Source organism: Canis aureus, chromosome 5 (assembly GCF_053574225.1).
Source record: "Canis aureus isolate CA01 chromosome 5, VMU_Caureus_v.1.0, whole genome shotgun sequence".
In the NCBI taxonomy this organism is placed as follows: Eukaryota; Metazoa; Chordata; class Mammalia; order Carnivora; family Canidae; genus Canis; species Canis aureus.
The window spans coordinates 78,315,340-78,331,530 of record NC_135615.1 but is presented as its reverse complement, the minus strand read 5'-3'; the positions used below and the strand labels follow the sequence as shown (position 1 = coordinate 78,331,530).

General features: G+C 57.1%; 1 protein-coding gene across 13 annotated transcripts in view; it reads right to left on the bottom strand.

Moving 5' to 3' along the window:
* The window catches only part of RAP1GAP (RAP1 GTPase activating protein), a 63,071-nt gene that overhangs the window by 32,281 nt on the left and 14,599 nt on the right, over positions 1 to 16,191 (bottom strand). For 2 of the 13 annotated variants that reach the window (XR_013380608.1, XR_013380613.1), the window contains exons 1-2: positions 15,669 to 15,750; positions 13,787 to 13,822 (exon numbers count right to left, since the gene is read on the bottom strand). The exons of 1 other annotated variant lie outside the window; for it this stretch is intronic. Coding sequence is in view for 5 of the 12 variants with exons in the window: in XM_077899244.1 (XP_077755370.1) it covers positions 13,787 to 13,822; positions 15,669 to 15,712 (80 nt within the window). In the remaining 7 variants the exon portion in view is untranslated. Of the gene's footprint in view, positions 1 to 13,786; positions 13,823 to 15,668; positions 15,751 to 16,191 lie in introns of those variants that run through there. 10 more of the 13 variants (XR_013380610.1, XR_013380615.1, XM_077899244.1 and 7 more) reach the window with 8 other exon arrangements.

Sequence of the window (16,191 nt, the reverse complement as noted above, 5' to 3'; positions counted from 1 at the left end):
CACACAAGTTGAGAAATTAGACTTGGGGGGCTGGGAGGGCAGAGCAGCTACTCAGCTAGCCAAAGAACATAGGGCTGAGAAGCACTGGGGGGGGCTAGCCCAGGACAGGGCCTCGGGGGTCGAGACCAGCTCAGCGCTGGTCATCAGAGGCCAGGATCCCTTCAGTCTCCCTGGTCTCCATGAAAACAACTGGTTCTACCAACCTCATGACTCAGGTGGGGGGCAGCAGAGGATACAGACCTCAAGGTGAAACGCGGGTGTGGAGGGCCACGCCGGTGGGCCCTCACCCCCTAAGAGAGGCCCCTCTGGGTGGGGCTGGGGGGCTGCCTAGGTCTCCTGGCTGTGGTATCAGGTCTGAGGGGACTCTAATCTCCTGAAACTGGAGACTAGAGGCTGCCCTGGGGCTGCCCCCTCCCTTGTGGGCCACAGAGGCCCATTGTCTCCAGTGCTCAACCACCCGGCACTGCTGCTGCTCCCCCCAACCCCCGCCCACCACCACTTGCCCCTGGCTTGCCAAGGTGCCAGGGAAGGTGGCCAGGACAGCCTGGCGAGCAAGTTTCTGAAGCCAGGCCCAGGGAGCCTGGCCCCCTCCCCGCAAGGCCCACAGGGAGGGCAGGGACACAGACATGGTCACTCCTGGCTCTCCTTTCCCCAGGCGCCTTTGACCTCTACCAGGACTCCAGAGGGAACCTGGGGGTGGGGGAGCCACACACTGTGAGGTCATATAGTCCTTACAACAACCCTGACAGGGCTGCCGTTATCAAGCACTGCAGAACAAGGAAGCCTAGGCTCAGCGAGGTTGCAAGATGGGCCAGGGGACCCACAACCACCACACAGTAGAGTTGGCGGGGCCACCCCCACCCTGGAGGGGGAGGAGCAGCCCTCAGGCCCCAGGCTGGGCAGAGGGGCTGAGCAGGAAGGCAGCACTGGGGGCCCCCACCCTCACTCCACGCTGGCTGAGCGCCAAGACACCCGGATGCCGGAGCCGGGCCAGGTAGTGGCCTCCTGAGCAAACAACAGGTTGGCAGCCCCGAGAGGAGGTCATGGGACCGGCCCCCACCCGGGGGCACGGCACCTAGGGACTGGGCCTCCTATCCACCTGCTGTATGCCAGGGCCTGCCCTGCCCAGGTGGCTAGAGCTCGGCTGTGGCCTAGGCCTGACCCCCACCCTCACGCTTCCCTGGAACCAGCTCCTCCCTGAAATCGGCGTGGGGCGGGGGGTGACACTGAGATGACCTAGCCACGGGGCCTCTTCCCGCTGGGGTAATGACAACGTGTGCTGACCCAGCCTCGTACTTTACAAACTGCCTTCTTCGCGCTAGGCCTTCCCAACAGCCTCCCAAGGCCCCTAAAGCAGATAACGTTATCTCTGTTCCACCTGGAAGAGAGCTGAGGCCAAGATGGGGATGGTGGCATGCCCGAGGTACTGCACCTGAAGCTCGAGCCCTCTGCTCCACTCCTTCCCCATGGGCAGGACAAGCCCCGCTGACCAGCCTGCCACAGGCCGCCAGCCCCAGCGCAGTGCCCAGGAGGTTGTGAGCAGGGCCCTTCCCAGCACCGCGGCCTGGGGCCCGATGCCACCTACACCCCGTCTCCGTCATTAACCTCATTGTCCTTCCCCGCCTCTGCAGCCCAGGGAGTCAGTCTCCCTTTCCCGAGGTCCACACATTCCTTCGCTCACACGCTCCATCAGCTACCCACTCCCCCACTGGCCCTCCTCTCTTACGCTTAGTCACTCATTCAGGGTTCACACCCTGCCGCCTGTTCTGGCCCAGACGGTGGTGTGGGGTGTTGGCATCTGAGCAGGGTGAGCCAGGCCTCCCCCACCTCCAAGCAAAGCCCCAGGGACACCTTCCCCACTGCTCTCTAGCTGTTCTCGGCATTCCTTGGGTCCCAACGCCCAGACATGGAACCTTCCAGTGCTTAGACCTTGTGTAATTCATCCCTCTCCCTCTCTAGCTGAGAGGCTCACCAGGTGTGGGCCCCAGGCCCAGCTGGTGAGCAGAAGTCCCTGTCCAGGCCAAGGTAAAACCCCTCACTTGCTAGTAGCCTGCTCAGGAGGGACAGGGTTGCCATCTCCTAACCACAAGTGACAAGGAGAAGCCCTGGCTCTGCCTCTAAATCACCACATGGCAGGATTAAGTCACCTCCAAGCAGATTCCACTGGAAACTGGGACTCTGCTTAGATGATGCTAAGGCCCAGCTCTGACATCCTCCAGGAGGAGTCAGCTGAGAACCGGGTGCACCAGCAGCCAGGTGGGCTCGCTCTGCCCCCGGGGCGGGGGGGTTTGGGAAGGAGGCCTCTGGCTCCTTCGAGCTGCTTCTCTTCTCTGAGCCTGCTTCCTCATCTGCAACATGAAATAGTAAGACCTACTTCACCAGGTGGTTGTGTAGAATAAATCAGAGGTTACATGCACCATCTGACTAGCCTACAGCTGAGTATATAGTAAGTGCTCACTAAATCACAAGCTCCTGCCCGGAGAAGCCGTGTAACATCACAGGGGTGGGCTCTGGAGCCAGCTCTGCCATTTAATGGCTGTGTGACCTTGGGCAAGTTACTTAACATCTCTGGGCCTCAATTTCCTAGTCTATATAATGGAGGTAACAACAATGCCTACCTCCAAAGGGCTGTCATGAGGACTGGGTCAGTTCATCCATGCAAAGTATATCAACATTAACCCTGAGCATTTCCTGGCCTTCCCTTCTCGGGAATCTATGCCTCTTGATGGCTCTAGGGTCCCTGTGGTGGGCGGCAGAGGCAGTGAGTAAATTCCCATGACTTTGAGGAAGTGGACTTTTTCTGGTCTGTTGGGGCACATGGATCGCTACCACTTCTCTGCAGGGGTTTTGGCCACTCCTGTTAACAAACGAAAACGTGTATACTCTTTAGCCCAGCCACTCCATTTCTAGACATTTATACACAAATGCACAAAAATATATGAACAAATGGCATTCACTGCAGCAGCGTTCGCAATAGCCACCATCTGGAAGCCACCCCAACGTCCACTAAAAGGAGGCTGGATAAATGCATCAGGGCCCACGCAAACCATGGACTACCACACAGTGATTGCAAAGGAGGCCTCTTGTCCTGATGGAAAAAGGGGTTTGAGGCATATTGTTAAGTTACAAAAAGCAAGGTTGTACAACAGAAAGCTTACTTGTGAAAATTAAAATTCACGTGGGTTATCTCTGGGCAGCAGGACCACAAGGAGCTCCTGCCTTCTACAGGATGTATTTTTCTGCATTGTTTGGATTTTACAATGAACACGTATTATTTTTGTAATCGAGATGGTGGGGGGGGGGTGGAGATTTCTTTAAGAAAATCTGAGCACTTACTATGAGTCAGCTGAGTAGCTGACTCTTAACCTTTCTCAATCATCTTGAGAAGGAGATATTCTTCACTCCTTATTCCAAGGAGGAGAAGCACACCCTGAGGGAGGTTAAGCATCGTGGCCAATGTCCCTTAGCCAGGAGTGACAGTACTGGGCTGTGTCCCCGGTTCTGGCCAACTCTGAAGCCCACGCTCTTTCCCCTACATTAAGCATTAGGCAACCTTCTCTGAGCGTCAGGGAAGAGAGAAGGCCGGAGAAAAGCACCCCAGGCAGCTGGGCACAGGGCCGTGCCCCTGGACCTCAGCTGTCATGTCCCGGGAGCCAGGCCAGCTGGGGTTAGTTAGCCAGTTCAGAGACAGGGCTGTCTGCCTCATTTGCAAATGCAAATGCAGGCCCGGCTCCTAGCCTCAGCTCTATGCCCTGCGCTGCCCCAGCCTGGCAGCCTGGCAGGTGCCCAGCCCCACCACCGACCTTACCCCCAGAGGCTGCAGGGTCACTGGGCAGGTGGGCACACATGGCGGGGGTGGGGGCAGCTCTAAATAACTTTCCATGTTGATCCACCTGTTTCTGGAAGAATCTGTCATTAAAAGGTCACTTGCTACATTCTCTGTGACAGCCTAGAAAGGGGGCAAGCACATCCACGTGTGCCTGAGTTCAGATGGGCCACTGAACACATCTAGAAGTTCGATGGAGCTGAGTTCAAATCCTGACAATGCTGTACTCTAGCTGTGTGACCTGGGGCCAGTCACTTCACCTCTCTGGAGCCTGTTTCCTCAGCTGTGAAAGGGTGTTGATAAATCTTTCCTGCAGGGTTGCTGGGAGAATTCAGCGGAATAATGCATGTAGAAGTACTCCCTGAGCTAGAAGCCACCTTCCACGTGCAGGGTGCACGTGTGTGCAGGGGGCAGGCACACGGCCGTGCAAATGTGGAGTGAGCCACGGTCAATCCTGGCTGGATCCGAGCCTCCCCCTCCCCCTGCCACACACAATCAACAAGCGGGCGGGGCACACGTCTGACACTTTGCTAGTAGCCTGCTCAGGAGTTTCTGCAGCTCTGCCTGGTGGTACAAAAGGGTGTGTGTCTCTGCGGGGGAGGATGTAGATGGAGGCCTGGCAGGAACGTGAAATGTGGGTGGGAGAGAAAGCGTTCGTGTCTGGGCCGTGTGGGGGTTCGCATCCGAGCTCCGAGCGTGTTTGTATCTGTCGCGTCATCCGCCCGCCTGAAAGCCCTGGGTGGCTTCTCACCGCATGCAGGCCTCACGCGGCCCACGAGACCCCGCGCGCCTGGCCCACCTCCGGGCCTCTGCACGCAGCACACTCCCCACCTGTTACGCTCTCCCTGCCCCCCCATCGCTTCTCCCGTCTTCCTAGAGCCCCCACCTCACGCTGGGTCGGGCCGCGCCCACCCTGACGGGCTTCCCCAGAGGCCTTGTCCGGGGCCTGGGCCGTTGTGGACTGACCAGTTTGCTTTGCACATGTCCTGCTGTGACCCAGATCACTGTCAATCTCTCCTTCTAGAAACGGAGCTTCCTCAGGTGAGGACTGGATCTGTTTGGGGGCCTAGCACTTAGTCGAGGGTCAGTTACGCTCTGCTCCAGGAGTGACTGTATGGACAGAACTCGGTTCATGACCAAGCTGTCTGGACATGAGCAAGTCCATGAGCATATGTATGGAAAGTGTGCGTGTGTGTGTGTGTATGTGTGTGTGTGTGTGCATGCATGTGCATAGGACAGGGTCATCTCAAAGCACTCTGGCCCTGTGAATGGGCCAGATCTGGGCCAGTGCCCAGAACCAGGGTGGCTGGGGTGAGAGAGAAAGTAAGCATAATTTCCCTTGCTCCCCTGCCCCGAACCCCTCCCCAAACAGCCAGGCCCAGAGTCTCTGTGCCAGACCCCAGAATACTTCTGGGCGGGAGGGCAGCCAGGTGGGCACCAGGGCTCCACCCCTGCCAGCTCAGAGGACGTCCTGCTCACTCGGGGCCCAACCCAAGCCTGGTCTTGCATGCCTGCTCACAGTGCCCACCCCCTCCTCCAGACCTGCCTCTTGAGCAGCCATTCTTGATCTGAGAGAAGGTAGACCTCCATCGCCCCTGGCTGCTCAGCTGCCTTCCACCTGCTGCCAAGAGAGGATCTGGAATGTTCCAGATTTGGGGTAGGGCAAGGGATCTTGTTCCTGCTTCAAAGCCTTTACACTCACTCACTCACTCTGCCCTCTTTCTGGACTACCCTTCCCACGGCCAGCTCCTTCCCACTCAGGCCTTGAGAGGCCCTCCCTGATACTCTTAGCAAAAAGGGGACCCTTTCCACCTGCCCCGTCACTCATTACCCATTACTCATATGAAATTACTTAATTTGTCAGCTCATTTTGCATCTGTCTCCTGCACTGGATGGTAACCTGCATGAGGCCAGATACCACGTCCACAAGATTTGCTGCTGTATCCCTAATTCTTAGACACTACCTGGCACATGGTGGGGACTCGATGAATGTTGAACGAACACATGGCTAACGGAAGCCATGAAAGAATGGTGAAGTGAAGATTGTCCCCATTTATAGGTGTGGGAACTGAGGGTCAGAGAGGTTAAGTCTCCAGCCCAAGATCACGCAGCCAACAGTCAAACCAGGTCAAGATTAGGGACTATCTGACTTTGCTAGAAACCCAGCACATCAGAGTATTTTGTAGCCAATCTTCCCATTTTATAGGTAGGGAAACGAGCCTCAGAGAGTGAGGGTTTCTCCAGGTCACCTGGGCCCAGAATGTTTTGTCCCTCCTGGAGCATGTGGCTTGAATACTAATACCCCCACTGAACAAAGGAAGAAACCACGGATCAGTGACGAGAGGCACCGCAGGGGGTCACCCAGCCAGGACTTGGTGCAGGCCTGTCTGTCTACAGAAGCCAGTGTTCTCAGGGCCAATGTGTCAGGTTGGTGCCCTTGGCCAGGGAGCAGGCTCATGTGCAGCTCTCACCTCCCGGCAGTTGGTGAGCTTCCAGAGGGCAGAGTCTACCCAAATCTGCCCCTCTGTGGGGCCTAGCAGATAAGGACGACATGGCAATAACCACGATCGCTGGCTTCGCTCCGGGCCCGGCCCTGGTTTTCCACTTTGGCACACGTTATCTCATTTAATATGCACAATAATCTTTGAAGTAGGTGCTTTCGTTTTCTTCATTTTACAGGTGAAAAAAACAAGACCCAGAGAAGGGAACCGACGGTGTACCCAGCACTAGACGTCACAGCACAGAGCAGTTCCTGGAGCGGGAAGGAGAGTGAGTGATGGGGGTCCCAGCAGGCTTCTACCCAGTGGTGGTGGGGGGCAGGCCCCTGCAAGCCCCACAGGAAGTCCAGTGGGGCTTGCAGCAACATGACCTGATGGCCACCCCTCCCACCTGCAGCTGCCAGGTCCAGTTCTGTCCTGTATCTGGCTCATGCCATCACATGCTTTTCTCCTCCACATTGAAGCTGGGTCGCTTCCTCCAGGAAGCCCCCCCTGATACCTAGGTGTAGGGGAGGAGTCCTCCTCAGAACTCCCCACATCTTTGCAATTGACACTTATCCCCCCACTGGAACCACCTCTTTTCTCATTTCCTGCTCTGGACCGGGAACTCTACAAGGGGAGTGGCCCTGTCTGTCATCTCCAGTGCCATGTCCCCAGGGTCTGGTTGGCCCTCAGAGGGCATCCCCACACCAAATATTTGTTTGAACTAATTTGCTGAATGAATGAATGAATGAATGAATGACTATCTTGGGGAGGACCCTGAACTGAGGACAGCCTTTAGGGGATTTGGGAATATTAGAAGAGTCCCCTTGATAACCACTGCTCCTCCACCAAACCACCTCAATAGTGCTGAAAATTGTAGTACTAGAATCTTAATGAGTCTCTCTTTGGCTTAATGAGGCTTTTCTCTCAAAATGCAAATGCTCAGGGAGAGGGAAAACATCCACGGAGCACACACACTGGACTTCTTTCATTCTAAGACTCCCGTGGGGTAAGCAAGACAGCTCTCACTGTTGTGGACAATCTGAGATTCGGGGAGGCGGACTGGCAATTTCAAGGCCACACAGCAAGTAAGAGAAACTGTGAGAAGTTGGAATCTGAAGTCAAGTCTGCCTAAAAACAGAGCCCAAATCCTTCCATGCACCACCGACGAAGGGACCTGAGGCTGATCACTGCTGCGGATGTAGAGGCAGACAGAGCCCACCAGACTGAGAACCTCAGAGTCCTTAGGGACCCCCTCTGTCCCTTCACTGGGCCGAAGGCAGGCATGGGGGAATGAGCCAGAGATGGGGACTCACTGCCCAAGGTCACACAGGAAAACAGTGGCAGTCCCAGGACCAAAACCCATCTGGAGGGGATCTTCTCTTATCTCCGAAGCTAGAGGGGCTGTTTCCTGGAAGAGGAGGCCTCTCTGGTCTGGGGTCGCTCCCAGGAGCCCCCCGCCAGCTGCATCCTCCCCAGAAGGACATGGCCTTCCTTAGAAGGGGGCATTGCCTGGCCCCCTTCTATCTAGGAAGATAAAGCGCTTCGACACATGTAAGAGTGAGCTGATCAGAGGGTAAACATGAGAAAGGGCTGGGGCAAGTAGCTGTTGAGTCCAGAAACAACAGGCTGGTGGAGATATGATCCCTGTCCTTATCTCATCAAAGGGCCACTGTGGGCGATGGGAGGACCCAGAGGCTATATCTAGGCTTAGTCAGCTGGTTTTAAGTATGGAAGAATTTTTGATATCCAGCACTGGAATGGACTACATTGAGGGTAGTGAGCCTCCTGTCATGAGGAGTGAGCAAGGAAGAGCTAGCTAAGGAGCTGCTCAGAGGTCATGATGGTCTCAACCAGGGATGGAGGGCTTCAGGGGGTCTTGAAAATAAAAGTGCATTCTTGGGGATCCCTGGGTGGCGCAGCGGTTTGGCGCCTGCCTTTGGCCCAGGGCGCGATCCTGGAGACCCGGGATCGAATCCCACATCGGGCTCCCGGTGCATGGAGCCTGCTTCTCCCTCTGCCTGTGTCTCTGCCTCTCTCTCTCTCTGTAACTATCATAAAAAAAAAAAAAAAATTAAAAGTGCATTCTTCTCAGGAGACCCCCCAAAGCCTCATTCCGATCGATACTCAAAGGGATCATGTACCAAGGCAAAGGTTCCTTGCTAAGAGGGAGATCACAGGACGGTATCTCAAAGGTCTCTTCCATCTTCAAAGACTCCAGAAGGCCCAAATTCTCTGATTCTAAGATATTACAAAGCCAGGAGTCTGAGACACAATCGTTCTGCACGTCAGTCACTGACATTACATCCATACTCCTACCAGGCAGTGCTCAATCTATCTCCTCCTGCAAACTACCTCTTCCTGTCTGCAAACCCACCCCGACCTCGTTTTCCCTTGTTTCCCTCCACCAATACGGGCCTCCTCTCTGTCTCCAAGACACGCGAAGCTTGTTCCTGCCTCAGGGCCTTTGCACCTGCTGTTCCCTCTGTCAAGAATGCCTCCTTCCCCCGGCTAACTCTTCCTACATCTCCAGCTCATCTTATTCTTCAGGTTTTGGCTCAAATGCTACCTCCTCGGAAAGCCCTTCCATCACTCCCTCGATCATCCTCCCTGCCGTACGGCACCGGGCGATATGCAAACTGGAGCCCAGCTGCTTAGGTTCAAATCTGAGTCTTGCCAAGAGACCTTGAATAGGCTACTTAACCCCTCTACTGCTTCAGTTTCCTCAGCCCTAAACCAGGAACTGTAGCTGCCTCATGAGGCGGTTGTGAGGATTAAATCCATCGATCTGTGGAAAGTGTTTTGGAACAGCCCCGCACGCAGTAAGACCTAGGTAAGGATCAGCTCTTGGTAGCATGAACCCTTGCTTTAAAATTCAGCACCACTGGGATGCCTGGGTGGCCAGGTGGTGGGCGTGCGACTCTTGACCTCAGGGTTGTGGGTTTGACCCCCACACTGGATGCAGAGATCGCCTAAAAATAAAATCCTTAAATTTCAGCACAACCATCGAGGTTCGTTTCTTATCTATTTATAGACTAGGTCTCCCCTAGCCCCCATTCTATGGATGAGGAAATTGAGGTTCCAAGTGGTGAAATTCTGGCCTCACCAAGCTCTCTGAAGATGGAGACTGTGCCTGTCCCATTTTCTAGTGAATCGGAGTCCCTAGAAATGTCCCTGGCATACAGTAGTTGCTCACTAGTTACTTGTGGCTGAATGAATAAATGACCACAACCTTATCGCTCTGAGGTTCTGTGTAGCCAGGAGCCCATGCGCCTAAGATTCTGTTTCAGCCTGCCTCTGCCCACCCTAGCCCCTACTGACCCCCAGCGCAGTCCCAGAAGTGGCTGCTGGGATGGGCAGGCTAACGAGCTGGGGATCAGCACCCATGCCTCCGTCCACAGTGGGCCTCCCTTACCCAAGGGGGGCCGGGGCAATGAGGCAGGAGCTGCCTTGGCATGCCTTGGGGGAATCCCTGCCCAGAGGTATGGTGGCAGGTGTGGGCTCAGGAAGCAGCTGCTGGCTCCCCCGTCCTGTGCTGTGCCAGCTGCCCGCCGGGGGCCTGCCCACCAGATGCATAATAGATGAGGAGGCCCAGCGGGCTGTGCCTGCCTGGCATTTCAGAGCCACTAATGAGGCCAGCCTCATGCTTCCTGCAGCAGCACACGGGCCCCCAGGGCTTCCAGCTCAGTGGTTACAGAGAGGAGCCACCTGAGGACAGGGGCCACCCACCCCAGTCCCACACGCAGCACACACAGCATCCAGGAGGGCAAGGGCTAAGGTTACGGGCTCAGGCTGACCACACCGCCAGTCTTGGATCACCACTCACTGTGCCCCTGGGTCAGCCACGTCCCCTCCCTGAGCCTCAGGTTGCTCATCTGTAAAATGGGGAATGGATGTAATAGTCTCTAATAGTCTCTACTTTGTAAAGCTGGTATAAGGATGGGATGAATAATTCAGATGAAGAGCTCGGCCCAGGGTCCGAGACCCAGGAAAAGCTTCATGTATGTGAGTAACTGGTACCCTTACTGTCAACTGGAGGTATCTGGGTACCAGATGGGCTTTCCTGGTGGGACACATGGGCTGGGCAGTGACCCGTTTTCGGTGTGCTCATTCATCTCATCCCCCTCTCTTCCCTCACCCCATAATCAGAACTTTCCTCATTGCTATGGCTTCCTTGTCTGGCCAACGGCCCTTCCTTGACAGGAGAAAAGGCTGGATTAAAATCCAGCCCTCACCAGTTCTGCTCTGTCTTGGATCTTGTCTCCAAAATGGAGACACTAAGGCCAACCTACAAGACTATCATCACAACTGAGACCACCGTACGAAAGTGCCCGACACGACGCCTGGCACTTAATCCTTGCTGGGTCCTGCCTCCCCCTCCCAGGCTCCCAGCCTCAAAGTCCTCTTCCAGAACCCCTCCCCTGCACAACTCTACCTAGCCATTCCCCCACGCTGGCACCGCTCCACCCCCTTCCTCGACCCAGCACCTGAATCCCCCCTAAATGTCCAATCTTTGTGAGGTCTGCAGAACCAGAGCCACCACCTGTCCCACTAGCTCCTAATCCTGCCACTGGGCCTCATCCTTTTTTGTTCTGAGCCTCTGCAATGCAGATGACCTGCTGCTCAGAGGCGGAGGGGTAGGGGAATCCAGCCATGATCACATCTGGCCTACACCAGGCCTTGCTGCTCCCCAAGCTAAGCCCCAACTTCTTAATCCTTTTTTAAAAAGGGGTGTAGGAAACCAAATCTCGGGCAGCCCAGGTGGCTCAGGGGTTTAGCACCGCCTTCAGCCCAGGGTGTGATCCTGGAGACCCGGGATCAAGTCCCATGTCAGGCTCCCTGCATGGTGCCTGCTTCTCCCTCTGCCTGTGTCTCTGCCTCTCTCTCTCTCTCTCTCTCTCTCTCTCTCTGTGTGTGTGTGTGTTTCTCATGAATAAATAAATTTAAAAAAAAAGGAAACCAAATCTCCTCCAGGAAGCTCTCCCAGCCTACCTGACAAGGTTCAACTGTTCTACCCTCTAGACCCATTTAGTTCAATTCACAGGCATTTATTAAGCATTTACTGGGCAGCTGTGTAAGACAGTGTGGAGGACAGAGAGACATGAGAAGAATGGAGCCCAACTTTTTGGTGACTCGTGCTAGAAAATGGGCCTAAGTCAAAAGTAACTCAAGGAACCCCCGCTTTCAAAGACCTCAGAGCCTGCCTTATACCACAGCGGTACATGGATACACTCAACTCAGAAATCCAACTCAACACTTACTGAGCATCAAGTGGGGCTCCGAGAGGGGAAGTGACCTGCCCAAAGTCACACTGCTATCATGTGGCAGAGGCAGATCCACGACCCCAGAAACGAGCACGAATGTGTGCTCTACAGGCATGGTAAGCAGAGGGAGGTATTTTAAGGAGAGAAAGAGCACGGGAATCGGGAAAGAAAACACTCAACGGACAGCAATAAAGGTAGGCTGGAGGCGTGGTGAGGGTTGTGGAAACGGGAGAGGAGGCCATGCCAAGGGGATGGGGAAATGTGAGCAAAGGTATGGAGATGGTGCTCTCAGGGGCCATAGTCCCTTTGATCAGAAATGCAGCTCACAAGAGAAGTGAGTTCCAGACTGGAAAGGACAGGTGGGTATAGGCCTCGAATCACAGACCAGGAAACCATAATTAATAATCAAAATGACTCCCATTAACAGAGCAGTAACTATGTGCCAGGTACAGGCTGGGAGCTAAGCAACTGGTTTAGAAGGGAGGGCCACTGGGGTTAGCACCTTGGACAGCATCTCCGGGGAGGAGGGCCTGGGGCAAGGCCCTGTGGGTAATGGACAGATCCTGGTGATTCCAAAATCCTACTCCAGAAGTTAGTCAACTGAGGCCCAGAGAGGGGAAGGGACTGGCCTAAAGTCACACAGCTGGTCAGTTACCATAAGTCCCGGGCCTTCATCGCTGAAGCTTCATTCAGGGCTCCCTAGAGTAGGCTTTCTGGGTCACCCCTCCATCTTCAAGTCTCCCTTCAAGTGCTCAGACCCACCGTGTGGTCTGGAGGCCCTGGGACAAAGTGCATGAGACTCTGGGCTCTGCAGAGTCTGGAAGGTTTAGATTCAAATCCCAACTCTGCTCCCGAATAGCTGTATGACCTTGAGCAGGTCACTCACCCCAACTCTGTGCATCACTGTTCTCATCTGTAATTAGAGATGAGAAATCGCTTCTCGGCCTTTTGGCTAAGATCAAGTGTAATTAGAGATGAGAGTCCCTAACTCAGGGATGTGGTAAGGATGACGTGAGATGATACAGTTCAGCCACCTAACAGTACCTGGTATGCAGCAGGTGCTTGACAAGTGGCAGGTCCTAGGAGATTATTAATAAAGTCCTTGAAGAAAAGGATGGCATCTTCCTCGACTTACCCACCTGTATCTCCCCTAGTCCACCCTGCTCTGGGCTTAGTCCATGGTCTTGCACTGGTGGAGGCTCAAATTGGGCACAGCAGCAGGAGATAAAGCCCAGAGAGGGGGAGAAACTGGCCCTAAGCTGCACAGAGAGCATCAAAGGAAGATAAAAGGGCAGGCCCTGAAGCTCAGCCTGGGCACCCATGTGCTTTGCACCCCAGGTGTGGCCTCCTAGAGGGGGCAGCGCTGCAGCTGGTGAGGCGATGGTGCCAGACTGGGGTCGTCTAGTAGCTGGGGGGCATACTGCGGGGCCCGGGGACCCCAGGAAGCCCCCAGCGGGGGTGGGAAGCATGAGCTCTCCCGCTGGAGTTGAAGTAGCAGCAGGAGCAGCCAGCTGGGCCCGTGTGATGCTGGTGCTGGGGAAGCTGGGAGGCGCCCGCCTGCAGGGCATCAGGGATGCTGTGAACCTGGAGGTGAGGCTGCACCTCCACTCACTGCTCTCGGTGTTGAGAAAGCTGTAGACACAGCTGCCCCCTCTTCCTCCAAAGAGAGGGAGGCCTCAGACTTCAGCAATGGGCTGCAGGAAGGGGTCCTGAAGGCTACATATGGGGTGGAACTCGGGGACTTGTGGGTCAGCCAAAAGGCGAAGGGCACGCACAGCCCCCCCAGGGGCCATGATGTGGGAAGGGAGAGAGGAAGGAAGCACCTTCGGTGAGGGCCTAGAGTATAACAGGCCCTATGTTTGCTTTTTAGGTGTTTCGGGTTTTTTTGCAATCTTATACTCTGTCAAGTAGGTTTTTTCATCCCCATTTCACAGATGAGAACACCGAGGGTCAGAGAGGTTAGTGAATCACTAAGGTCACGCAGGCACTGGGCCGAGCTAAGATTTAACCTGACTTGCCTGACTCCAAGCTGGAGCTCTAGAGAGAACTGGGGAAGACAGATGGGGGAAGAACCGGTAAGAGGGTCTGCCCACCCCATCACCTGGGGACGGCGGCCAAAAGACTGGTGGGGTCTGGTCTGTGATACGGGGTGGTAATGGTTTGGGAGTGTCCTCAGCCAAGCAGCCCAGCCCCTCCTGAGAGCTCCCAGTACTCACCACACGCTCCGGCGAGGGGTGAAAGACTTGTCCACTCTGAAACAGAGCAAGAGGGGCAGCAAATGAGGGGGCAGCCCTTTCTCAGCCAGCCTGGCACATCAGGGCAACCCCAACGACCCACCACCCATCCTGAGCGGGCTGCAGGAGGTATTGCCTCTTGGGGGCCCGATGCATTGTCACCATCCCCCAGAGGCTGCGGGGGGCCCCGATATCAGGTTAGGGACGTGGAAAGGTGTAGAGTGAGACAGTAAGGAAAAAAGGTAGGAACGGGGGCACAGGGATAGGGGAGCAGGGGCCCAGGACTAGATTACGGGGTGCAGCAGAAGGGGGGTCACTGTGGGAGGTTTCGGAACAGGCGAAGTGGGACACTGACTACAGCAGCTTGGGGTCAGAGCAGGGACCTACGGGTGCAGCAGAGGCCAGCTTAGAGTGTTTTCAGCCAGGATTAAAGGATGTGGGTGTTTACAGTTTATGGTAGGCAGGAAGAAATCAACCCTCCCCCCGCCCCCCGCCCCAGGCCGCCTTTCCTGGCAGCCTGCCTCCATCCCAGAGCGGGAGCTCACTCATATCCACCCAGGGGATCTGGGAGTAGATCGTGAGGACCCTCCTCTCCCACCCCACCCCCAGCACACACCCACCCTGGCCCTCAAAGCAGAGCCAGAGGAAGAACGCAAGCCCCGGAGTTCAAGGGCCACCCCCAGGCTTCGTTTTCCCCAAATCCCTCCAAGTCCAGCGTCAGAGAGAGGGGGTGGACATAGTCCTCCGAGGGCACCTTGGGTTTGGGGTGGGGGCTGGAGAGAACTCCACCATCCCGCCCAGCTGGGGGCCAAGAGGCAGGGCAGCTGTTGGGACAACAAACAAGTCTTGCCTCCTGCCCAGAGGCCAGAGGAGAGTGGGGAAGGGGCCCCGGAACCAGACGCTGCCAGCTGGGGAGGCGGGGCTGGGGTGTCCTAGGGACTGCTGTGGACTCTGCAGACAAGGAAAGTGAGGCCAGAGAGGCCGGGGCTTGCCCTGCTCCTACAAGAAGCCAGCCCCACTCCCCCACCCCCTGGGTGGCCTCTCCGTGTCAGTGACCTGCGGTCTCAGGGCGTACCCAGCCTCCTGCCATCACCTGGTGGCCGGCAGGCCCCAGACAGGGAGGGAAGCCTGTCTCCCACCCCACCTGGCCCCTCTGCCAGGGTGCCTTTGGAGGGAGGGCAGTCAGCGATGGGTGGCACCTTGACACAACCCCTGCACCTCAGAGAGCAGCAGCAGCAGAACGACATGTGTGTGTGAGCTTCAATCGCTCTGCACCCCAAAGGTGAGTCCTGAGCACCAGGAGGCAGGGCCTAGTGCAAGGTGATCCAACTACCTGGCTGGCCAGGGAAGGGGCTCCCGCGCCAGTCTCTCTACCCAGCCTTCCTTCCGACTGACCGACTGACCGAATGTCGGCCCAAGGCAAGAATCCCCCAGCCCTCCTCGGCCCCCCTCTGCGGTGGACACTTGGGGTCGGGAGCGACAGTGCCCCAAGATGGACCAGCCACCGCTCTGCCTTCCAGGCCCTAGGTCTCCAAGCCCAGGCAGCAAGGCAGCCCCCCGGGGGGGGGGGGGGTTCTGAGAGTTGGGTGGCAGGAGACAGGGGCGGCCGGGGCGCCCTGGAATTGGCGGGGAGGTGGGCCTGGCCCGCGGCGGGCTTCTAGGTTCCCTTCTTCCAACGCCTCACTGGAGGGGCCCAACTGCACAGGCCTAGCGGGGGCTCCTGCCCGGCCTCCCCCGCCCCAGGAGCGCGCGCGCCGGGCACGTGCAGAAGCGCCGCCCCGCGCCCCGCGCGCCCCCGCTGCGCCCCCGCGCGCCCCCGCCCGCCCCCCGCCCCGCGCCCCGCTGCGCCCCCGCCCGCCCCTACCCGCCGTAGGCTCCGAAGGTGAAGCTGCGCTTCCGGCCGCTCATGGTGCCGCCGCCGCCGCCCGCCTTCCCCGCGCCCGGGTCACCTTGGCAACTCGGGCCGCCCCGCCCCGGCCACCAGCCCGGGACCGTCCGCGCCCCCGCGGGCCCGGGGCCAGCTGCCGGGGCGCCGCGCGCAGAAAGGGCCGCTTGTTCGCGCCGCCGCGGCCGGGGGCGGGGGTTCGCGGGACTTTCCGAGCGGGGTCCCGGGGCGCACGGGGCCTCGGTGGGTGAGGGGGGCCCGGGCTGCAGACCCTCTTCGGGGGGCGACACCCTGTTCCTCCCCCCCCCCCCCGCCAGCCCCCATGGCGAGGGGGAGCACGCAGCGGGCCCGGCAAGAACTTGGGAACCAGGGTCAAAGTGGGCTGCTCTGTGGGCGAGTCCCTGCCCTCGCTTGTCCCTCAAAATTCTCATTTGTAAAATGGAACAACCCCCCCCACACAGACACACACACGCACACGCACACGCAGGCCCTGGGGTGATGG